The 24,871-nt window shown below is 40.6% G+C and overlaps 2 protein-coding genes across 4 annotated transcripts; one reads left to right on the forward strand and one right to left on the reverse strand.

The window, feature by feature from the left end:
* Window positions 1-6,527: 6,527 nt before the first annotated feature.
* On the forward strand, window positions 6,528-10,102 carry slc16a3b (solute carrier family 16 member 3b; the record flags this gene model as incomplete). The annotated part of the gene is made up of 5 exons (XM_083903716.1): window positions 6,528-6,750; window positions 6,836-6,979; window positions 7,067-7,671; window positions 8,461-8,641; window positions 9,807-10,102. 5 exons carry the CDS (start codon window positions 6,528-6,530, stop codon window positions 10,100-10,102), a joined length of 1,449 nt encoding a protein of 482 aa, XP_083759842.1.
* A 2,589-nt stretch (window positions 10,103-12,691) lies between these two features.
* Window positions 12,692-22,624, reverse strand: csnk1db (casein kinase 1, delta b). 3 transcript variants are annotated; one of them, XM_083903539.1, is made up of 10 exons: window positions 22,222-22,624; window positions 20,426-20,536; window positions 19,930-20,078; window positions 19,466-19,694; window positions 19,174-19,344; window positions 18,945-19,093; window positions 18,622-18,790; window positions 18,231-18,370; window positions 17,700-17,768; window positions 12,692-14,194 (listed from the first exon to the last, which is right to left on the reverse strand). In XM_083903539.1, the coding sequence occupies exons 1-9, from the start codon at window positions 22,295-22,297 to the stop codon at window positions 17,715-17,717; spliced, it is 1,248 nt and encodes a 415-aa protein (XP_083759665.1). In that variant the 5' UTR covers window positions 22,298-22,624; the 3' UTR covers window positions 12,692-14,194; window positions 17,700-17,714. The 3 variants fall into 3 exon arrangements, with proteins under 3 accessions (XP_083759665.1, XP_083759667.1, XP_083759666.1); XM_083903541.1 differs by having other exon boundaries at window positions 17,700-17,773; window positions 22,222-22,622; XM_083903540.1 differs by lacking the exon at window positions 17,700-17,768 and having other exon boundaries at window positions 22,222-22,623.
* Window positions 22,625-24,871: the final 2,247 nt, after the last annotated feature.

Here is a 24,871-nt window from a genome sequence, read left to right on the forward strand (position 1 = left end):
CTTATGATAGCAGAACGGACAGGTTGTAAGATAACATGCACAACTCACCACAATGATGGTACCGAGCCCGACTTGTCACACACGTACAGACTCCAGCATCTGCCCTTCTGCTCCCTGATCAGGACGAGTTGTACTTTCTGTAAGACAGCAGACATTTCTTTTTAACAGTAATTTTGTAGAGATTTGTAGGTATGCTTATTTAACATCTGCATGAGTATATAGTTATGAATTCAATAGATAGGTACAAGACTTGTCACAGTTATGTATTTAAATATTTATGAGTGGTTTCCCTATTGTCACTTGAGCCCCTTTTTGTGCCCACCACTGTTTGCACAGTTATTCTTGTTAGAACGCTACATCGACTTCCTTAATTTAGACAGCCAAACCAAAGCCTCATTCTTAACCGGAACATAACCTCAGAAATTAGCTTCCGCTTCATTAGAACTGAGATTTGAACTGGTCCTGAAAACAAAAACAGTGTTTATACCAGAAAAAAGGTCCTTACAAGTTCTGTGTACAACAGTTATGTATTCTGCCCAGTGTGTTGGAGAATCTATGCACCCATTAGTGAGCATATAAAACTGTTTAATTTGTCCAATGGGGGCTGTTGTAAGAACAAATATACAAGATTTAGAAACCAATATAAAATCCTCATTCTGGGGCAATGAATAACTCATACAACTCATACAACCAGGTGTTTATACAATGAAGTATAATTATTTTATCTTCAATTAGGGCCAAATGAAAATAATTTCACCTAAAATCCATGCACTGTTCCTCCAAGAGATAGCAACCACACACAAAAATACATAGAAAGAGTGTTGTGCAACTATTCTTATTAGGAAACCGCATAATCTCTTACCTCAACCACCACGACCAAATGACTAACCTAACCTAACCTAACCTATAACTAACCTAAACCTAATTCTACCTCTAACTATAAACCACATCTTAACCCATGCACTGTCCCTTTAAGGTGTGACAGAACGTGAAGACCAGCCAAAATATCCAAAATAGTAGTCTATACGCTCCCAAATGTTATCGCTTCTTATGGTTTATGAGTCAAACCAAGTATCAAGTATACCTACGTAAACAGACGTACTAGCTTAACTTAGCTTAGCACTTAGCAGCTAGCTTTAGCTAACTTCAGTCTCTGTAGCCGAAGTCGCCACACTTAAAGGTGAACTCCTAATGTAGCGATAATGCAAATAAACAGTCATATATGTTCATTAATTACACCATTAAACGAGCTGAAGTACAAGTGAATTACAAATTTGGCACGCCCCACTGCGCTCTACCTGTTTCTATGGAAACCGGTACGTCTGTCAAATTGTCCCCCTTGTTATGAAATACAATGGTTCCTTCTTCTGCTTCGCTTTCCGGCAGGCTGACCACGTTCACAGTGGTGCCTTGTCCTCCTGAATCAGAATAATAATAATCGGTGGATTACATAACGCCAGTCCCGGCTCTTTGATACCAGAGTGAAGTGTTTAGTGGAGTTTTTTTTTTGCACTTAACGACTTTGTTCCACAGCATCAGTGACGGACAGAACAAAAAAGATCCACATTAAGATCCATTGTGTGGCGGCTGATAATTGTTGGGGCACAGCACGCCCATTCTCGGGTACACGGAAAGGGACACAGCACACACAATGAGATGATTAGTAACTAAAATAATGAAAAACAAAAACGGATGTTTATTCTGGTCCAGGCATCAAAAACTTCACAGAGAGCAGTTCTAACCTGACTGATGCTGAGAAGAACAATGGGTTATGTGGATGTGATTCTCTCCTAGAGTACACTGGGTACACTGGGTGCACGACGTGCATTTCGTGACACAGCAGGCCACTGGTTTGAAGAGCAGGGCCTAGAGATAGGTCATACCTTCAAATATCTATAAGTATATTATAGTAAAGTATAGTACATGACAGTGCAGTATTGTACTATACTGTGCAGTACAGCATATAGTCAGGGCTGGCACTATGATTAAAGTGACTAAGGGGGCAAAGCTCATGCACAAATCAAACACATGGGTATTGTATTCAATTTCTCTCAGTACATTTTTGCCTTCTAAATATAATAATAATAATATTAATAATAATAATAATAATAATAATGACAATAATACAGCCCAAAGACCTTCCACAACATTCAGAACAACACATGTCATATATATATATATATATATATATATATATATATATATATTTTTTTTTTTAAAGCAAGATGATGAATAAATAAATAGTTACATAATAGCGTCACCCATTTTCAGCTAATTATGTGTATTATGTGTATACCTACGTCACAAAGGTGTTTCATGTTTATTTATTTATTTATTGATTGATTGAATTAAATGCCTACGTGCACGCCAGTGGCAGAGGGGGGCGGGGCCAGAGACATCCATTACAGGGACAGTCCCATCTGCGCGCCGCCGTGATAAATAAGACGGTGACGGAGGCGCGCGCACACGTTGAGAGCATCTGAAAGTGGACGCCAGCATCACAGCAGGTACTGTGGGATTTCTTACTTCATCGTTATTATTTCTAAGCACCATTATGTGTATATACGTATTTATACTCACATCATTTACATGTTTGTTTTAATTTTTTTAATTTATTCCCTGTTTCATATACATCATATGGAGCAGTGTGCGACAGGGTAACAGGTGACAGTCGGGGGGGGGAACAAGTAGCCAGAGGAATAAGATGTTCCGCTTATTTTGACATTGTGGGTCAATGTGAATGCTATGTATTTCTGTGTGTGTGTGTGTTATTTTGATTAAAGCTGCCGGTCAGGCGTCACGTTGATAGGGGATGCACAGGAATTACACCTTGGTCGTCACGTAGGCACCACCGGGGTCTGCCCGCCACACACACACACACACACAGACACACACACACACCGGTATACCACATCTGTGTGTGAGATGAACATCACAGAGAGAGCGCAGTAATAGCAGCAGCGCGGTCAAATGGAAACTACGCTATTTATATACAGAGAAGACGTAACGGGGGAAAAAAGAGGCAGCATAACAGACCAAGGTAAAGCTTTTTGACTTAAAAAAATAAATAAAAAAATCGGAGCTTCTTTGTGACGCAACGTTATGTCACACACATATAGGGAGAGAGAGGAGAGTCGCCGGGTGATGAAGTCCGCGTGTGTGTGTGTGAGAGAGTGATGCTGTTAAAGTTAACTGTAAAGGGTGTGACGCAGAGGTGTGTCACAGCGTGTGTACGTGCACTACAAGACGCCGAATTCATCCTTTCCTAGTTTTGTAACCTTGAGACTGAAAGTGCTCTGTCTGCTCATCAAGTGTGAGCTTGTTTCCCAGTTCATCCCCCGTGTGTGTGTGTGTGTGTGTGTGTAAAGTAGTGAAATTAGTGTCGTATTACTAACTGATTCCACTCACATGAATCCGATTGTGTACAGAAAGATAAACACAGATATTATTTATGCGATGTTTATTATTTAGGTCAGACATTCTGTTCCCCATGTTTTCTCTCTCTTCTTTATTTAGTCTACAAGATTATAAACATGGTCCCTTGGAATAACCTGACTCAATGATTACACTACATACAATACATCAAGGCTATTCAACTTAAGGCCCGGGGGCCAGAACCGGCCCTTCAAGTGCTTTGGACCGGCCCACGGCCCATTAACAAATAAATAATGAATGTATTATTAAAAAGCCAATAAAACCATAGCTTCTCTTATTTCTGGCACTTTTTGATATTTTGCATCCCTTTTTGGCACATACTAGTACAGCTGTAATTGTAGGCGGCCTATGTATGTACCAGAATATTTTGCACTATGAGCCAACTGTAGTGGTACCTGTGTCTTATTGGTACTGTAACTTTTATTTTTTGCACTAAGAGCCATCTGTAGCAGTTGTACCTGAATATTATTGGTACTGTTACTTATATTTCTGCAAAAATAGCCTTTTGTGGCCATTGCACCTTAATGTTGTTTATATTGTTACCTCTAATTTTGTAAATGTTGGTGGTACTGTACCTGTAACCTTTTTGCACTGTACACAAAATGCATTGTACCCGAATGTTGGTGGTTTTGTTACTTACCTTTTTAGCACAAAACTGCAGCTATTTCAATAAATAAGTGATAAATAATTCAAAATATTTTGTATCTATTTGTATCCGTTTACTGTACATGCAACACAAAATAGTAGTACAGGGGTTGACCGGCCCACTGGCTGGACAGCCTTTCGAAAAGCCGGCCCTTCCGAAAAGCTGCTATACATTCTTCTATAGATAAAAAGTAAATATAATGAATGAATCTTGGACCACCAATTATAGCAACATGACACTGATCTCAAACTTTGTTTAAATGTAAACCAAGTTAAAGATACAGACTGTGTTTATGAATTAAACTCCAATAAGAAGTTATATAGTGCACTGGAAAGTAAGCTCGCGTCACATTGTCATAATAAATGGACTGTATTTTTTATAGTGCATAGCACACCAAACACTCAAAGTCACATTCACCCATTGACATAGTGCTGCTGCTATAATTAGCTCTTTGTTTATCAGCCTCACGTCCCATTCACACACGGGTGACACAGACCCTCGGGCAGGTTTTTTTTTTCTTGTCCAGAGATCGAACTAACAACCTTTTGGACAGTGGACCACTTGCTTGTATCATGCACAGTGGAGCAACATGTTGGAGGCAGATTTGTCCCTCCTTCACATTCTTGAGAACGACATGATACGTCAGAATACCTAGGAGCATCCTTTTCATTCATTTGGAGCCATTGTTATGTCATGTAAAAATGTGCTGTACATGATAGATCACCTGCTAAGCACCCAGCAGCACATAGACTCGTAGACCCCATTAAATCGGGCATGTGTTGGCTGATTCTACTTTGACTGAACTACTTAATTCATTCATTCAATCATTAGTTGTGTCACATGTCTGGAAATGTACCGTAGATGATCTGCCATATAACGATTACAGAGTGACAAAAGTGATGCTTAGGTATAGGCAACATTTTTTGTTTCCCAACACGTTTACAGTATTAACTGTGGTTTTTATTTTATTGTTAAGTCTGGCTTTCTTGATGTTCAAGATGTTCTTTTCACCGTTCCTGATAGGCTTATACACTGTAATACAAACACAATGAAGGATTTGGTGCCAATTGCCTTTCATCAGCATCAATGTGTGTGTGTGTGTGTGTGGAATGAAAGAGTCCTATTTCTGTGTGGGTGGAGGAGGTGGTGGTGGTGGTGGTGATGAGGGATTGCTGCAGAATGTTGCACGGGTCACAATGGTAGAAAATGGGAGCAAAGCGACAGGTGTGGGTGAGTGAGTGAGTGAGAGAGAGAGAGAGAGAGAGAGAGAGAGAGAGAGAGAGAGAGAGAGAGAGAGAGAGAGAGAGAGAGAAAGAGAAAGAGTCAGGGGATGGGACAAGTCAGGTGACCGACAAAGGGTGGGAAACTGGCATCTGGTGGACAGGTTGAAAATGAGCAAGGAATGATGTATGCACACACACCTGGGATGGACTGGAGACCTGTCCGGGGTGCACCCCCACCTTTTTCCACTATGTTTGGATTAGCGTATATATACACACAGATATATATATAGATATATATGTCTATATGTATAGACATATATTTAATTTTCTGGAATAAACACCGACCTTGGTCCCAATGAGGATCTAATTCTTGAGGAGCTGGTTCAATTTGGGCTAAGATTTGAAGTGTGGTTAGTTTAAGGTTAGGTTTAGCCATGGGTTGTTTAGGCTTTCCCAATCAATGGAAGTCAGTTATGCGTCCTACAGTCCTAAGAAGAATAGCTGTGCAACTCTGTGTGTACGTGTGTGTGTGTGTGTGTATATACGTCCCCTGGCTGAGTATGAATTTTTCAGTCGGGAGTAAATCTGCCCCCAACGGACACAGTGTTCCCATATTTACACTCTTCACTGCACTCCTTTCCACAATACACACACACTCACACTTGCACACACTCACACTGTCTTGAAATAGGTTGCACCTTAATAATAACTACTATGATAACAACTATAATACAATTGTAAAGTAGTACACAGTCTTTTTGTACATTTCTGTAATATAGTGCTGTCTGTCAGCTGAGTATTTTATAGTATTAGTATAGTAGACATAGTATTTTACGCATCCATGTGCTCAGAAACTTGACAAATGCTGCAAAATCCCAAAAACCTAATATTACATAGTTATTTTCCATGAAATGTGTACATTATGTGTACTTCAAATATGGACAGTAAGTGCCCTACAGTGCAGGCACAAAATCGAATCAGAGAGACAGACCATTAATGTTGTTAATAACAACAATTACAGTGAAGGAGCTCGGGTTGCCCTGACAGCTACAGATCAGCTGTAGGAAATCGGTTGACCTTTATTTATTTTAGGACGTGGGCAGCTTGTGAAGCATAGTGACAACCTAAATAAAAGATTATGTCTTTCTTTTCCCTTTTTTTCCCTGTATCACAGATTGTTGTATAGCTACTGACCTCAACACACCAGCTAGAAGAAGAGCATCATGGGAGGAGTCGCGTTGGACGACGGGCCCAGTGGGGTGAAGGCACCAGATGGCGGATGGGGCTGGGCAGTCCTGTTTGGCTGCTTTGTCATCACTGGCTTCTCCTATGCCTTCCCCAAGGCTGTCAGCGTCTTCTTCAAAGAACTGATCCGAGAGTTTGACGTCGGATACAGCGACACCGCGTGGATCTCATCGATACTGCTCGCCATGCTGTATGGCACAGGTAGAAAAAGATGACACACACACACACACACTGTAAGTCTTGCCCGTTACATGTACAACACATACATGGATTTGTGTCCTCTTAGGTCCTCTATGCAGCGTGCTGGTGAACAAGTTGGGCTGCCGACCGGTGATGATGGTCGGAGGGCTCTTTGCCTCGCTGGGAATGATTCTCGCCTCGTTTGCCACCAGCATCATACACATCTACCTCTGCACTGGAGTTATAACAGGTATCACAATATCAACACACATGCATTAGGGCTGTCAGACTGTTTTGCTCAGTCGCTTTGACCTTGTCTGTCTCTGTCTGCTCCCAGGTCTGGGTCTTGCGTTGAACTTCCAGCCGGCTCTGATAATGCTGAATCGATACTTCAGTGAAAAACGACCTCTAGCCAATGGCTTGGCAGCAGCAGGCAGTCCTGTGGCACTGTGCTGCCTCTCCCCACTCGGACAGGTCCTCCAGTACAATTACGGCTGGAGGGGGGGTTTCCTCATCCTGGGGGGTATACTGCTCAATTGCTGTGCGTGTGGTGCCCTTATGAGGCCCCTGTTGCCCCCGAAGAAAACTGGCAATGAACTGGATGCGGTGCCTGCAGTGGAAGTGAAGAAGCCCGCGATTAAGAAGAAACTGTTGGACTTCACCGTGTTCAGGGACAGAGGTTTTCTCATCTACACCATCGCCGCATCCGTTATGGTCCTGGGCTTGTTTGTGCCCCCGGTGTTCGTGGTCAGCTATGCCAAAAACCTCGGCTACGAAGCCACCCAGTCGGCACTGCTGCTCACCATCTTGGGATTTGTGGACATGTTCGCTCGTCCCCTCGCGGGACTCGTAGCCGGCATGAAGTCTGTGCGACCCAAATGTATATACCTGTTTGCCTTTTCCATGATCTTCAACGGCATCACCGACCTAGTGGGATCACAGGTAACAGTGCAGCACACACACTCGACAGTGGCCTGTATAACAAATACACTCTTAGAAATAAAAGTGCTAAGTAGAACCATATATATGTTCTAAGGGTTCCACCAAGAACCCTTTTAAAACCCTTTATTCACAAAAGGGGTTTTAAAGGGTTCTCTGGATCAAAATGGTTCTTACTGGAACCATTAGTGTTACCAAGAACCCTTGAAGCAAATGGTTCCAGGTAGAACCTCAGCCCTTGTAGAAGGACCCTTTTGGAACCCTTATTTCTAGGAGTGTATGTGCTTACTAACATATGTAACATACTAGCCTTTTATTAGTAATCACTAAGTTACGACATGAATTAAGATTTTTTCCTAAATAAGGTGTTAAAACGTGGTTAATATTTACTAATAAAGGGCGAGTATGCTACTTACATGCATGTTAGTAAGCACCTAGTTAATGGTGAATATGTGTTCCCTAGTCTACGTGAGAATCAGTCCATTCCTCAGTAAGGCAGGCTGCTCTAAAGACAGGTCATCACACAGCGAGCAATGGGACAGTGTCCTGTCCCCTGTGTGCTCGACCCCAGGCACCACCCCTCGCTTGAATGTCCCAGACATTTTCCTGCTGTTGTGAAAGCCTCTGACACCGACAATCACCCGCTGAGTTCTTGACAAGTGAACAGTAAACCCTGGAAAAAATGTCTTATCCCCATTGTCTGGACATTTTCCGGAGTTCGTGTCAGATCGCCAGCACATCCCTCTTTGAAGTCGACTGCATCCACAAATTCTCTTATCTGTCTCTCTGCAGGCGACTGACTACAAGGGTCTGGTGATCTTCTGCATATTCTTCGGGATATCATACGGCATGGTGGGAGCCCTGCAGTTCGAGGTCCTCATGGCGATCGTGGGGACAGAGAAGTTCTCCAGCGCCATCGGCCTGGTGCTGCTGATGGAAGCTATCGCTGTACTCTTGGGACCTCCTGGAGCAGGTAAGAGACACAAGGAAGTGTTTAAATTCTCTGACACGTACTAATCTTAGGAATACGTAAGTATACACTACACTCTTAGAAATAAAAGTGCTAAGTAGAACCATATAAGGTCCTTTTTGGCTACAGGTAGAACCTTTTTCTTTTTTTATAAAGGTTCCGGAACCCTTTTAAAACCCTTTATTCAGTAAAGGGGTTTTTAAAGTGTTCTTACTGGAACCATTAGTGTTACAAAGAACCCTTGAAAAACCCTTTCTTCGGGAAAACCAAATGGTTCCAGGTAGAACCTCAGCCCTTGTAGAAGGACCATTTTGGAACCCTTATTTCTAAGAGTGTACCGTTCAAAAGTTTGGGGTCACCTATACAATTTTTTTGTGTTTTCCATTAAAACTCACACTTTTATTTATCAAAAGGGTTGCAAAATGAATAGAAAATATAGTCAAGACATTGACAAGATTAAAAATAATGATTTTTGCTCAAAATAATCATCACTTTGCTTTCAACAAAGAACCAGCAAAACAGTTTTCAGCTGTGATAACATCATTGCACAAGGGTTTTCTAATCATCCTATAGCCTTCTAACACGATTAGCAAACACAATGTACCATTAGAACACTGGAGAGATGGTTGCTGGAAATGGGCCTCTATACACCCATGTACATATTCCATTAAAAACCAGACGTTTGCAGCTAGAATAGTTGTTTACCACATTAATATTAATGTATAGAGTGTATTTCTGTTTCATCTAATGTCATATTCATTGAAAAAAGTGCAAATAAGTGACCCCAAACTTTTGAACGATAGTGTATACAGTTTCTATAATAAATATTAATAGGCACATTAAACCAAGCCTATCTAGAGTATCCAAACCACATTGTGATTTACGAGGTGCTTTTTACGATCTGGTCAGATTTAAAGAGCAGACAGAGATGCAACCGGATCCGAACTGCGGCTATTGTGTGTCAAAGTCTGAAATTACAAAGAAAATAAAGAAAGAAGTACTATTCACAGCAGACCAGGCAAGGGTGTGACTGCACAATAACTGGTTAAAGAGTAGGCAAAACAATATATTTATTCAATTTATAACAAGTTGGCACATTGAATCCAACACTGTAGATTGTACCACAATAAGCTATATCTATGACACTTATCTTGGTCTCTCCCTCTAGGTCGCCTCTTGGATGCCACGCACAAGTACATGTACATCTTCCTGTTGGCCGGCTGTGAGGTCACGCTCTCCGCCTTTATTTTGACCATTGGAAACTGCTTTTGCATGAGCAAGAAACCTGAAGACCCGCAGGCCAAGCTGGAGATGGCCGTGACCGCCGCCGAGAGGGAGGGACTGAACTGTGCGGGGGACGCACGGGGCGATGGAGAGGAGAAGCCAAAGGAAGGAGAGAACGCAAAGGAGAAGGTGACGAAGGTGAAGGAGAGCGGAGAGCCTAACACTGAGACATCTTTATAAAAGAGCAAGTGTCGGCGGAGGCCAGAGACGAACTTTTGCCCTCAAGTGTGCACACACACACAAAAATAGTGTTTAAAAGTGTGATTTACAGTTCTGTGCAAAAGTCTCGGGGCACCAGCAGCTTTGTTGATTCGATGTCGGTCAAACTCTGAAAGTCGGGTCTTGGTATATTTGCAAGGTTTTTTACAGCAGATATTTGTCGATGAAGTAGTAGGACTAACACAGGTGTTACCAGTAACATGAATTAGGGTTTTAGAAGTAGTCCGTGTCCATGTCATACACTTTTAGAAAAAAGGGTCCTTCTCCAAGGGCTGAGGTTCTACCTGGAACCATTTGCTTCTGAAAAACCCTTTCCCCGAAGAAAGGGGTTCTTGGTAACACTAATAGTTCCAGTAAGAACCATTTTGATCCAGAGAACCCTTTAAAACCCCTTTCCACCTGGTAGCACCCAAAAGGGTTCTGGAGCCATTTGTTATTTTAAAACTGCATACTTTCTGGACGTGTTCCAGTACAGTGACAAATCATTATACTGTATGGTCATAACATCACTAAAACAACAAATCTATTGGCGGCCCAAGACTTTTGCACAGTAATGTATGTACGTGGAGCCAAATAGAAAATGAAGGGAACAAAGTGGGGGGTGGTGGGTGAAGAATGAAAACTACTGAAATCTAGTTTAATAAATTGCAGACAAGGTTCCTTATTTAGAACTGACTTTATCCGAAGTGTATTGAATGCAACATGCTGAACACTTTGTCTGTCTTTGCCGTTAACATGCAGTTATTTTTTTAACATGAAGATTTAAATCTGTTTGATGGGTCATTGACTTGCAATAGAATGAGAATGGCGCTTCTTTCATTCTCCGTCTACGCTTGCTAGTTCTCGACAAGTTAAAGCTGTAGTGTGTAACTTTGGGTTGACTTTTTAGTGTGCGTTTGTCTGTGTTATTATTCTGGTTCTTTTTAGTCTTTGTGAACATAAACTGTAAAATGATTAGCATGCTGCGCCCCTCCATCACAAAATGGGCTCTGTGAAGCAATACTATCAGCGTGCATACAGTGGCAGCGCAGGGGCGTTTGTCCTGTCAACCTGCTGAATGACTGATATTTTACTTTTTTGTTTTTCTACAAAGGTAGAACTTTCCCTGGGTGCTTATTTGTGTTTTTTCACTTCACTAGAATATCACAATCAGTAACACGAGATCCAAACACTGCTATTCTGAGAAACACAGATAATTTATTTTGTTTATATTTTAGTTACACGCTACAGCTTTAACGAACAACATCTGCAGTGACTGCGGTGTGTTTTTGCCACAGCAACAACCAGCGAATGTTCCATAGTGTTGCTTTAAAAGAAGCCGCACCGTATACTTGACATGCTGCAAATATCCATTTTGGTGTTACTGTTTCCTACTGTGTCAAACACAGATAAACTGTAGGGTTCCAGTTTTCACCGCCTTTCTTTCTCGGCCCTGATTTTCCCCAGTTCTGGGCTAATGGTTTTAAACAAATCGGACCAAAAAAGGTCTTCATGCTGCCTTTTACTGCAGCTTTAAAATCATATCACAGCCTTCATCAGCACATGGACCTAGTTCAGGTGTGCTCTTCACATCTACTGTGGGGATTTTTTTTTTTTACTCTTATTCTTCCCTTAGAAAAGCCTAATAATCTGCCTCACCATTTCTCATCACATGACTCCCGTGACTGCAGCGAAGTGATGAAAATCATGAATTAAAAAAAAAAAGAAAAGAAAAAAGACTGCACTAGATCCCACGCTCTAACATTTCATTTCACGCTCACATTTTTTAAAATTCCCATTGTTGCATTCTTGTGTTTTATTTATTCCAGGTATTTATTGAAATGTTTTTTTTAAACCACTAGGGGGACAACCCAAAACAAACAAACAATCACTGTTAACCACATAACCGTATTGCTTTGAAGTCTGACGTCTTTCTGCTTTGTCGTGTGTCGTATGAGCTGTGTAACACTCGCCTGATGAAAATGTGTGCAGGATAATCGGTAAGTGTGTGCAATATATAGTATATTTATAGTTATTGCTGACCCTACATTGTCTTCACTGTTCTGGGGGGGAGGGGGGGGGGATTTGCAATTACTGTTACTGGTCGCTGCTGTGACGTCATGTGTGTGTTGTGTCAGATACCTGATGCTGTGACGTGTGTGCTCCATGCCTTTTGTAGATCTGTTGGACACAATGCTCAGCAGACCAATACCCGAAAGCTTTTACTCGTTTGGTGAAGAAATGTATCGCACATCCTGCTGCACTAGCACTTTTTTCTGACTAATGTCTAATACATTGCTAGATGTTCCCAAATAAATATATTTTTGGTGGAGAAAACACATTTCTTTGCGTTATTATTCTAACCACATAACAGTCACTAAACATAAGAGCGTTCTTTAATTTGCACCATTGTGGCACAATCAGACCTGATAATTGAACATAACCTGATATTTGCAATAAAAGTTCTTGTGTGTGAGGAAAGCCGACTCATCCATTTAAAAGTCACGACACTTACATTTACAAGTAATTCATTTATTTACACGAGAAATACACAAACAAATATAAACGGGAACATAATTCTTGTTGATTTGGTTTCTCACATATTACACTGGGTTTAAAATGGCTATTAGAGATCAAAGTTCCAGATCAACAACTGCGGAATGAGCAGCAGCAAGAAGAAATTACAATAGGCCACTTCATTCGGACAGACCGGACATTGTTGTTTATTACAGCCAGTATCAAACAAGTCCAGCCAAACAAAAAAAAACCCAATCAAAATCACTGCTGCTGGAGAAGCCTGCAAAAATGGTGAAGCTGAGCTTTGCTCTCCCGGTTTCCGTGATCATTTATTGTTAAGAGGATTCACGCACCGTGTTAAGAGGATTAACACGACGCCTATGAAGTGCTGCTGTTTACAACACAGGTACAGGATCGCTACAGCTCTGTGGAGCGGTAGCTGTGGTCAAACCCATCTTTACAAGTATCACTTAAAACAAAACATGAGAAATCATTTACATCAGTATAACAAGTACTTCACAGCTTCAAAATAAAACGAGACAAAAAGGAAAATGTTTCTGTGTACAGTGAAAGGACATGTTTTGTGTTGATCGATGTCCGTGTCCCCAATTCGTATGTGAAGTACCTCGGAGAGAGAGAGACCAGTGCTTATTGGACAGTAAACCAGCATCTGGAGTTCCCACCTCATGGGTGAAGACACAACCTCCTGCATCCAAAATACCAAAGCACATTTTTGGTATGTTCATGGGTTCGGCTAGCACTCAAGGCCTCCAGACCTGAATGTGAAGGCTTACTTCTAAAACATGCAAAGAAGTGGCTTCTTTTTATTTCTTACAAATGGCTATAGAGTTGCTGCCATCAGTGGTGGTTAGTATTTTTTTTAAAAATGGGAAAGGTGGTTTGTACGGGGAAAATTAATTGAAAACAAATAATGCAAATATCAATGAAAAGCATCACAGACCACAAACTACCCATAGATGTAGAAAATAAAGAGCAACTGTTTTGGCTTAATAGAGCCTAATGCAAATAAAATAATAATAATAAAAAAATGCAGATTTATGATCTAGTATGAACTCCTAATGACCGACAGTGGAAATGTAGACAGAAGACAGTTCTTCCACAGTAGATCTATTATCAGTCAGTGTCCCAGAAAAATTGCTGGGTAACCATGCGTTCCCTGGACAATACAATGCCCATCTGGAATTTGGTGGTAGGGGTGGGGGCAGTGTGGAGGGAGGGTTGTGCAAATACCTCCTGGACAAGTGGACAGAAAAGTTCTGGGGGTCTGACATGTTGGTGTTTGTTAAAAAAGAATGACAGACCAACACAGGACTGGGAAAAAGAATGGAGGGTGTTTACAGTCAGTCAAAGCAGTTTGTGCTGCGTCAGAAGCTCGCTTCCCATGGTAGCTGTAGTAGTAGTAGTACTTAACAGTGATAGTATTGGTGTGTCAGATTGCTTCCAAGTAAGCAGGGCTTGGTCTGCCAGGTTACTCTGTGGGGGGGCTCATCGAGGAGCAAGAAGATGGTGACCTGCAGGCAGTGCACCGGGCGCCATCTAGAGGAAATACAGGACAAGAAGCAGGAGGGTCAGATTAAACAAGCACCAGTGACACTGCTCAAACTGCAGAAACAACAATAGTAAAAACAGGTATGTGTACCAACTAAACAATGATCAGTTTCATCGGTTACAAACATATTCAAACACAATGTGCTTAAGCGAATAACACACGAGCATTTTGAATATTTTATGTTTTAATCTAAACTTTCACAGTGGCGGTTGTCAAAGTAAATGAACCCCATGGCTAATGATAATCTCACATAGTTTAACCGAGCTAAGGCCGTAGTCCGACTAAGACAGGCAATCGGACAACTCGCTGAGTCCGAGTATACATGCGGAGGAGAAAACCAGCCGTGTACGTCTGAATCTGCCTCCATAGGTGGCGCTGTATATCTCTATAAGCTAGTGTGTATTTGCGCAAACGGTGAGATGGATCGTTCTGTATGTTTCGTACCTGCTGTACATTGTTTATCGTGATACAAATTAGATCGAGCACAGCTCTTGTGGTTGCCATGTTGTGATTCCGCTGCCGTCTATACGTTGTCCGTCGTCTTCTACTTCCAGGTCAAAGACCGGAGAAGAAATTTTGGTGCATGCACAGAACGAGTCCAACTCCAGTCTGACTAAGCGTACACATGCAGGAGTAATTGGACTATGAATCTCATTGTCCAGGTATGTTAGTCTGACTAAGACTAGCTCAATTTTAGTCGGACTAACATGTTGACATGACATTAAACAAGTTTGGAAAAGAGCTAGAACATTTTGACTTTACTCTTCACGCGACACATTCACTGACAAGAAAAAAAGAAAAAAAGAAGCTCACCAGCGATCTACAGCTCAAATACTAGATATACTGTACATCAGTAAGTTAAAACTAACTTTAGCACAGTCGCAAATTGAGGATGCCCTAACAATTAAGTGTAGTGGAAAAGTTTCTGCATATTTAACCAAATGGGCATATTTAACAAAATAAAGAGTTTGATAATAGTTTGAAATTTGATATATTTAACAAAATAAGAGTCTGATAATAACTTGAGAGGAATACATAATCTCTCAGGTAGGTGTGGGGGAATACCAGTGTTGCTGTCCTCCCACAGAGCAGCTTGGGGAGCTTCATGTGTGCACGGCGAGCACACGATAAGCATGCGCTAGCCTCGTGCTCGCATGCGCACAAGGATTAAACAACGCATGATCACCTCTAGGTAGATGGATTTTTGCACGTACGCATGATTAACACACACATCCAGAAAAGACCAAAGACACCTGAGAGAAAGACGGCCCACAATCTATTCACCACTCAAGAGATTAAGGTGGAGTTATTAAAGCCAAAAAAAGGGAAGAACAACTAATCAGACATGGTTTAAAGATGGGTCGGGGAGGAGTTTCAGTCCTGACCCAGAGGATAAAAGGCAGCACGCAACGAGTGTAACCTCAGTTTGTACGTGGTACAGCTCACTTGGTATTCTTTGTGGATACACAAATAAATGCCTTTGGATTGAAGACAACAGACTCAACTTTGAGACTATGATTTTTTCCTGAAGCTGATTTGAGATAAAGGTTGCTCCACGACAGAAGGTTCAACCAGTTACTTAATTTAAGGTTGACTTTTTCCACCACCACTGTGAATGTTTAATGAGAAACAGATGGGCCGATGGGTCCCAATTGTTTGTGGTCTTTTTTCATTTCTTTTCGATGTTGTCTTAACTGGACAGTAATAAGATACATTTAAACCATTTAATTAAAAAACAAAAGCCTTTAAGGCTTCTGTGATGAAGGAAACATGCTCTCATGAAGGTTTAAAGCCATGAGGCAAACAAAAATGTGCATTTGTCTGTACATTTATATAACCGAGTAAAGGAGGTCAGCGAGTACATTTAGCGGAAGAGCTAAGAACCAGCAGCAGACACATGATGTAGTAATGAGGTAACCACTCAGAAACCAGTGAGACTTCCAAAAACAAGAATACACTCTTGTGCTTGCCGGTATTTTATTTTTTTTAATAATATGAATTTTTAATTTATCTCAAGACTGGTATATGAGTGTGGCACAGCAAAACACTGTACAACAGGGGACCCTTTTCACTGCTGCACCACACAGTGAAAAGGGGAAAGAAGTAACTGTAGTAGTACATTAGACGTTTTGTAACATGGAAAAAACAACTATGACCTCTAAAACTGGGTGATAAAATATATATATATATAAAATAATAATAAAAAACAGCACTTCATCAAAGAGCTGCATGTTTCTGGAACAATGTGTATGAGAGAGAGGGAAGAAAGAACTGTAGTTAACCTTGGCTGACGCTTCCCGTTTGCTTACTTGCTACTCATCAACTTCCTCTCCGCAGCCATTTATGTTTTTAGTGGCTCTACACCGCAAAACCTTTTGTTTCTTTTGCCGAGAGGTTTTTGACAGTGGGGCTTTTTAGGTTTGGTTCACGTTCTGCACCTTCGATCTATAGATTCAGCTTGCCGTGTTTAATTAAATCTGATGGCAACCCGGGTGTGGAAGTGCTACGTGCTGTGTTCTTGAGTGGTTGGCAGGGCGAGTTTGTGGCCCACAAATGAATTATTAATTGTGAATATAATGGCTGGACTAGCCAGTATTTTTAATTTAACATATTTCCTTTATATAATGACTAAATTCATTTTATTTCTTTAAATGTGTGGTCCATGTTCTGCTCACTTTCACCAGAAAGTTTTCAAAATACAGACCTATATAAGGAGTGTAAAAGTTAGCTGTATTATACTGGTGTTTTATCCCACAACAAACTCAACTAGAGAACAAACTCTGTCTGAACTTAATCACACACTTTCAGCCACAGCCATGAGCAAGCTCCACGCTGACTATTTAACAACTTCCTTCATTCCATGCAAGCGTTTAGGGTGGAAGATCAGATCAGAGAGGCAGACATCAGGCGGTGAACACTGGATTGCATTAAGCAAGATTGGGGGTGGAGTGGAGGGGGGGATATAGGGTGTAGGACGGTTTGTTCCTTTTGGTGCTACGGCTGTCGGCCTGCCATCTTATCAATGTGGCCTCATAACAAAACCAACACTGCAAGCAATAAGCCACAGGCACAGAGCTGATAAACGGGGCAGGGGTTACATTCTAAGGCTCTGATGCACTGCGATGCATTATCTACCCCCAGTTCTCAAGCGAGCTGCTCACTCCTGCAGGAAGTAGTCAATATCTAATTGATCAGTTGAGACTCGTTAAATGGAACTATGAAAAAATAATTAAGAGCCAAGTAGATGTATCATCTCATAATGACTGTAACTAATTTACAAACTGCAGTTCCACATCTACTGTGGTGTACTTAAATGTGCATGTTGCTGATCTAATCTCATACCAATTTCTGTTGCCTGTTCTCTGTTGAGATAATGTCTCAAATGACACAGATATAAAAGGCAAGAAATTAAACGTGCGGGAAGTGATGCGGCCCAGCAGAGAACTGGAGTTAAAACACATGCATCCCTGGTGCTTTTGTAGCAGAACTCACCCAGTGTTGCCGCCGTCACACAAGGACGTGGCGAGCGTCTACTTGGTAGCGTGATGCTCGTAGGGAATGCTATTCTGAGGTTTGGGGAAGGGAGAGAGAAGGCCCAATATGTCAAGTCAGAACCCAAATGCTGTACCAACCACACACCTGGTGAAATATGGGCTGAATCGCAGCACTTTATCTCTCTCCATTGGGAAACATGAAGTTTATGCGCTGAAGAGTGTTTGTTCTTACAGATTTGAATTTGAGTCTTGCGTTTGAATCTTGTTGACAAACCCTTCAAGAGGGTCACCAGTTATCAGAGAATAATAATATCCAATATTATCAAGAAGCTTGAAGGCATTAGGTCAGACATTAATCGGGAGCAATTTGTGGAAATTTAAATAGCATTTAGAGTACATTTCCTCCAGGATAGAGAGCTCCTACTGCAGTCCTAGCCTGGGGTGTGGTTCAATCTATATTAAGAACAGTGTCTTCTTTCTCTTTTGGATTTGGTGCGACTTTAGGATACATCTGGAAGATGTCTTGTACCTGAGAGGTGGACATGCGGGAGGTGTCCTGCCGTCCTGTTAAATCTGAGGATGATACGTTGACAGGAGCACCACGGTGCAGTCGCATGCTCACCTTGCGCTCACGCTCCATACCAGACACTTGTCGAGGAGATGTGTTCGCTGGAGATGAGAAATCAAGTTATTTATTTATCACATCTCCCATATGTTCTTATTTTAAGAAACAAAATAAGACAAAAGGAGGTACATGTTAATCCTATATTTATATTTACAGTCTTCTAATATAAATGATAGCCTTGTTGAATAAATGTCTTAACACTGTACATTTTTTAAAGCCAACAGAGAAAAGTACACATAATTTAACACACAGGTGATGGTTCTGCAGCACATTTATCACATGTCTGTGAACTGACCCGTGTGTGATGTTGGTGTTAGTGGGGTAGGCGGGGCTCCGTCCTGCGTTCCTCTTGGTCTTCCTGATACAGCAGGCACTCCTCTGGCACCTGGGTTCCTGCCATGTCTCAGCCTGTCTTCCCGGTCTCTGCGATCTCTCTCTGCTTCCTCTGCTGCACGATTGGCTCCCTGTGATCACAAGCAAATCTTAAATATGTAGCTTCAACGCCATTACTCACTATTTTTAAACTAAAATCATCATTTAGGCTTTTGCTACAGATTGGTTAAACAGAAATAATTCAACCAAATACAGTTCAGTTCAGAAAATACCATTAGTACTCACAAACTTAAGCATGTTCCAGTCAAATACATAGTCATAAGAGAAGCCTTGTCTGTGAAACAGGTTCCTGAAGAGCTGCCGTAGGTACGAGTAGTCTGGCTTGTCATCGAAACGCAGAGAGCGGCAGAAATTCAGGTATGTTGCAAACTCGGCTGTTAAAAAGAGGAAACATTTCTCAGCTGATGGAACTAATGAAATGATTAATAATAACATATAAATGTTTAATACTCACATGGATATCCCTTGCAAAGCACCTCAATAGGGGTGGACATTTTCTTCTCGCTTATCCGTTCATACTTCTGCCTCTTGGTAGCAGCCTTGAGGCCTTGCCAAGGCAGTGATCCCAGATTAAAATACATGAGAACATAGCCCAAGGACTCCAGGTCATCGCGCCTTGACTGCTCTGTAGATGGAGACAAAGATAACAGAAAAGAAGGAGGACAAGAGAAGGACAAATTACTGCCTGTAATTGGATGAAGATACAGCTTTAAATTCACCGTCTGAGTAAAACACAAAAACAATACCAATTCCAAGATGTGTGTTGATTGAGGCATATCGCGCAGTGCCAGTCAAATTCTTGTTCTCGCGATATGGGATATGCTGATGTGTGCGAGCATCGCGATACTTTTTTGCCAGGCCAAAGTCGATTATGTAGACAAGGTTTCCCTTTTTGCCCAGACCCATCAGGAAGTTATCGGGCTTCACATCTCTGTGGATGAAGTTCTTGGAGTGGATGTATTCAATACGGCTGATCTGTAGTGAAGAAGCATACAAGAAAAATACTAAAGCAAGTTCAGTGCAACCTGTAAACATATAAATATCATTTACATTTGTTGTCTTTTTGAGTAACAGCAATAAAGGTTTAATTATTCAGATGAAAACTGTCATGAAAACTGAAAGACTGTTTTAAGTATAACAATCTGACAGAAGGATGCAGACAGCAGTGAAAGTTTGAGTATGCATTTCTTAAGAAAGCAAGCAGTCTGACCATTTGATCGGCGAGCAGCAGGACCGTCTTGAGGCTAAACTTGCGAGAGCAAAAGTTGAAGAGATCCTCCAGGCTGGGGCCCAGCAGCTCCATCACCATCACGTTGTAGTCGCCTTCTGCTCCGCACCACTTTATTGTTGGAATCCCCACTGCAGAAACATGGCAGTAGAAAGAGTTACAATTGTTCATGGTTTTAGCAAAAAAAGCTCCAAAAGCAATGAAATAGTATTTGTATTAGTAAATTAACTAGATATTTTGAACTAAATGTGGTTAATATAAATAAATGCATTTGGAGTTATTATACACACTCTTATAGTGTGTATAATTACTTCAGTTTACACACACAAATCATTTTGGTGTAATGTGGGTAAAGGGGAAGAAGAGTGCAAGAAAGCAGAAAAAAATGGGTGCAAGGGAGAAAAATCACATAACCAAGTATGAAATGAGGATGGGGAAGATGAGAGATGAGGATTCAGTGTGCAGGATAATATTTTACCTCCTCCTTGCATCATCTTGTAGATCTTGCTCTCGATGTGGAGCTGGGGGTGCTTGGTCTTCACACATTCCAATTTGATGGCAACCTCCTCACCCACTGAAATATCTGTGCCTGGAAAAAGAGTGAATCATAACATTGGTGAATTTAAATCTTCTATTTTTACCAAATTAAACACAAAAACCCCACTTAGCAACCTGTGGAACTTAACAACACAGTCTGGAAATATCCAGTGCTCAAACCTCTTTGACTATTTCTAAAGAAACACCTTGAGGAACCTGAGATATGTTCATTTAATTTCAGCATTTACATAACATTATTCCTCTTCGCATAGTAAAAACACTTAAGTTTCATCATTAAACTGTGGCTAGTCATAAAATGTACCACAATGTAGCAATTTAAGCTCACACTGCTAACAGAACGTGACCATATTCAATGCAGACCGCTTGAATGTGGTCTGAATGATTGAATCTCAACATAGCATTTACACCCGTTCATAGAGTAAGGGTGTACAATATTGGAAAACAATATAATCTCAATATTTTCAGGGACCTTTGACAATAATAATTCCACAATAAACAGACATATGCAAACATATATAACATGTCTTGTTACACTATGTTAATGAAAACAATACATTTGAGGTAAATAGGTCCATAAATCCACAGTGGCAAAATCTGAAACCTTGTGTAGTTTTGTGTCAAAGTTTGGGCATAATAAATCATATTGAGGAAGAAATCAGCTCTGTCTTTTTAAGAAATGTCTCAAGTCAGAGGGAATTCAACATAAATGACACCTTAATCAACTGGAAAAACCAGTGTAACACGTCCTTCTATGTAAAAAACAAACATGTAAAACAGGATAACATCCTGTGACAAGATTACAAGTAGTCGGTCATTAAGCCACAGGACTGTACGTCAAACATATAAACACAGAGTGTGGGCCTGGATAATGACCCTGATTTTAGTGATGACAGAGAGGACACAGGATGTGGCCTTTTAGTATAATACTGTTGCCTAGTAAATATCACTATCTATGCTGTTTTGTACGTTTACCTACATTCTTAATACATGTTTTGTGAAGGCAGCATGGACTCTGTTACTCAGTAACTCGAGTCTACAAAAGAGTTTAACAAGACAACTGGAAAACAACAAAGAACATGAGTCAGAGGAGCTTGACACTGAGCTCTGATTATCAACTGTAATCTATCCTGTATTCAGCTAATGAAACCAATAGCGAATACACAGTTAAATAAATATTGTACTTTAATCATCACATGATGTTGCCACTGTCATGTGTCAACAAGGAACAACTGCCATTAAAATGCATTTACTTGGGGAAGTGGCAGAGTTTGTACCAAAGTGAGTGTACCCCAATATGACAGCATTGTTAATTAATGATATTCATTATGATCATAAAATGTTATAAAACACAATGATACCAATGAGAAAAGGGTGGCTACAGGGAAAAAAAACTATCTTTGTGAAATAGTGAGGTCAGGTGTTTTTCTTGTTTTTTAGTCGTAAAATGTGTCAGTTTATAAAATAACTGCACTATCGTTGATTTGTCAATGTATTGTTTGAATTTGACCATGCTTTATCTTACAATTTCAGGACAGACAAGCACAGTAATTAGCAGAACAGAGGTTAGGTAATGTCACAGCTAGCTTAGCAGTGACGTAAATTGATTAAGAACAACACGACGTGAAGATTTGTTATTGTGCATGAAGGGTAAGCCCCAAATATTGTTTATTAGTAGGCTTTTACGTGAACGTACAAAGATGATGGATTTTTACTCACCCAAATAGATGTCCCCGAAAGACCCACTTCCGATTTTTCTGCCCAGTCTATATCGGTTCCCAACTCGTAGCTCCATTTCGCTTGTAAGCTAACGTTGCGTCTGTTGACTCACTTTGCAGTTTGCTTTGTTTTTCATAAAAGTTAAGCGTTTCACCCGTTTGTTGACGTTTCCTCGGTGAATATTCCGCCTTCTCTGAACGGTTCACAACCCCCCCCTGAATTTACTGTCCCCTTCCCCTCCAGAATTCCACTTCCCTCTGTGACAGTCCAAATTTCACCATTCCTTTTTTATCTTTCGGAACCGCGCACAGCTACAATATCGACGTGGTCCAGTCGAGTAAAGCGTCTAGTTTATGTTCTGCGTGTCAGATGGGCCATTGTGGCCCAAAACGTAAGGATGGAGACGGATTTTTCTGACAGATTTCACCCCCGGTCCGTACGTAGATTCAGAACACAGATCCTCTCCTCCACTACGAAAGCTGATTGACGGAGCTGACGTCACTTCCCCTAGCAACCGCAGGCAAATCTGGAAAAATAAAGGAAGTAAAAGCACATTTCTTCGTACTTAAGACAAAGAATAAACATACGATGCATAAAATAATGATGCAATAATTATTCCAACAAATGCAGTGTTACAGCAGAGCAGAAAGTAAATAGTGATGGTAATAAAACAGGAAGTATTCAAAAATATAATAACAAAGACAACCGTCTAAACCCAAATATTTTATATTACTCTTCGACTAAGTTTTATGTTTTGCTTACTGATGGTAAAATACCAATGAAAAAGTAAATACTAGGAAAACATTAGTAAGTTACATTGGTGTGTGTGTGTGTGTGTGTTTGTGCGCGTGCTTTTGCACATGCAGCGTTGTTTCACAATAAGCTCCAGCTCTGTAGCCACGCCCACTAAACTCCGTCTAGCTTTTTCTGATTGGCTGAATCAGCCTCGTCCACACGAGCTTTTTTTCATTGGCTGCCCGGTGAGCCAGTCACCGCAGAGCTGAGGCAGCTCACATGGCACAAATGTTGTTTTACAGACTGGGAAACAGGAACTCACGTGTACGCCAATGCTTTTCAACACACTACAGACTGTACTTGTGTCACGTGACTGTGACTCACAGTGTAACATCATCATATTCACATCATTGGGATCATTGAACAACAGGAATAATGTGTAAATTATTCTGCATTTTGTTAGGTTTTTTTTAATTGACATTTTTGCATTACATTTTTATTTGTTATTTATTTGGCAAATAACAAACCAAATCTCTTTATACCCAAATTTGAGCCTACTCATAACTATAATATGACATCTTTATCAATAAATAATAATAATGTACTTTACTTGTACCCACATTTTTTTGGACAGCTATGTATTTGAAAATGTTTGGATCACAATGCTCATTATATTTTAGCAATACAAATATAATTTATGTTAAAGAACTTCTCCATACTGGTGTATTAACCTTTACAGACGCATAAAAATTATTTTGATAATTACCAATGCTGTTAAATTAATGCAGCTGTGGATTTAACCTCATAAATGTGTTAAACCCTTACACATAAAGACACAACCAGAAAACACTATATATTTCTATGTGAACATACAAAGTAAACACTGTAAAATAGAATACAATAGGATTACAATGTTATTATCAAAATCTGCCAATCAAAATGTCAATGATGAAAATTACGAGGTTAAGAAAGACTCACAGATTTCTAGATTACAAGGCTGTGGAGTTTCACCTCAATGATGTTTTCAGTTGTTCGAACGAATGGTGACATCTAGTGGATGTCTGACAGTAGTGCAGTGAAGTGGTTTAATTCTAAGAAGTTCTCAGATGGAGTGTGTTCCAAATAGGTGACAATAAAGATGCATTTCCAGCGGGCAGACCATAGAACTATATGTGGAAAGGGAACTTGGCTTGGTTTGAGTCCCAGTCAGGTCAAGGGCTGGGGTGCCCCTGGTTGCAGGTACACAATCCCCATTGCTCATTTGTAAATTATAAATTGACCGTAACCATGGAGACTACATCCAGTGTACTGCTAGTGTTGGTCCCAAGGAAGGAAGGGCAGCTGGTGTAAAAAGAAAAGTGGCGTAACTAGGACTATTCCTGGTGGACCACCACACAGACATTTGATGAGGAAAAACAACAAGATTAGGGAGAGAGACAGAGCAAGGGAGACACAGCGAACTCCTTTGATTAAGTCCCATTACTTTGTCCACCTGCTTCTGAGAGACACCTGCTTATTCATTTACATCAATTATATATCAATTAAAGTTCAAGTTAAACTTCACAATGGGGGAAACATCTTTGATGGACCATTGCTTAATGCACATGGCATCTTAAAAAGTACTGCTTTTATTTATTTTTTTCAGATTTACCATGCATTTGCAGCACTATTTTTTAGAATAATATCTGACCTGAGTGCATAACATAAAATCCATGTCAAGAATGTGTTTACGCCGGTTGGAAAATGTTTTGCATTTTAATAAGCTGTGGGTTCACTATACTGTACCACTATACCATATAATATTACAATTATTCCAGTGTTGGGTGCATGGAGACCTGCTACATGAGGAATCTTCAAACTTACCTATTCATTTTAAAATAAAATATATTTGATTTATGCGGAATCTAACACAATT

The sequence above is a fragment of the Microchirus variegatus genome (assembly GCF_963457635.1).
Source record: "Microchirus variegatus genome assembly, chromosome: 17".
Classification (NCBI taxonomy): domain Eukaryota; kingdom Metazoa; phylum Chordata; class Actinopteri; order Pleuronectiformes; family Soleidae; genus Microchirus; species Microchirus variegatus.

Excerpts from the sequence above, each read along its gene's own strand:
- csnk1db (XM_083903539.1), bottom strand. The coding sequence starts at position 22,297 with ATGGAGCTACGAGTTGGGAACCGATATAGACTGGGCAGAAAAATCGGA. Across the intron at positions 20,079-20,425 it reads CAAGATGATGCAAGGAGGAG|TGGGGATTCCAACAATAAAG; the intron begins GTAAAATATTAT and ends ATGTTTCTGCAG. Across the intron at positions 18,791-18,944 it reads ACTGGAACATGCTTAAGTTT|GGAGCCAATCGTGCAGCAGA; the intron begins GTGAGTACTAAT and ends TTGTGATCACAG.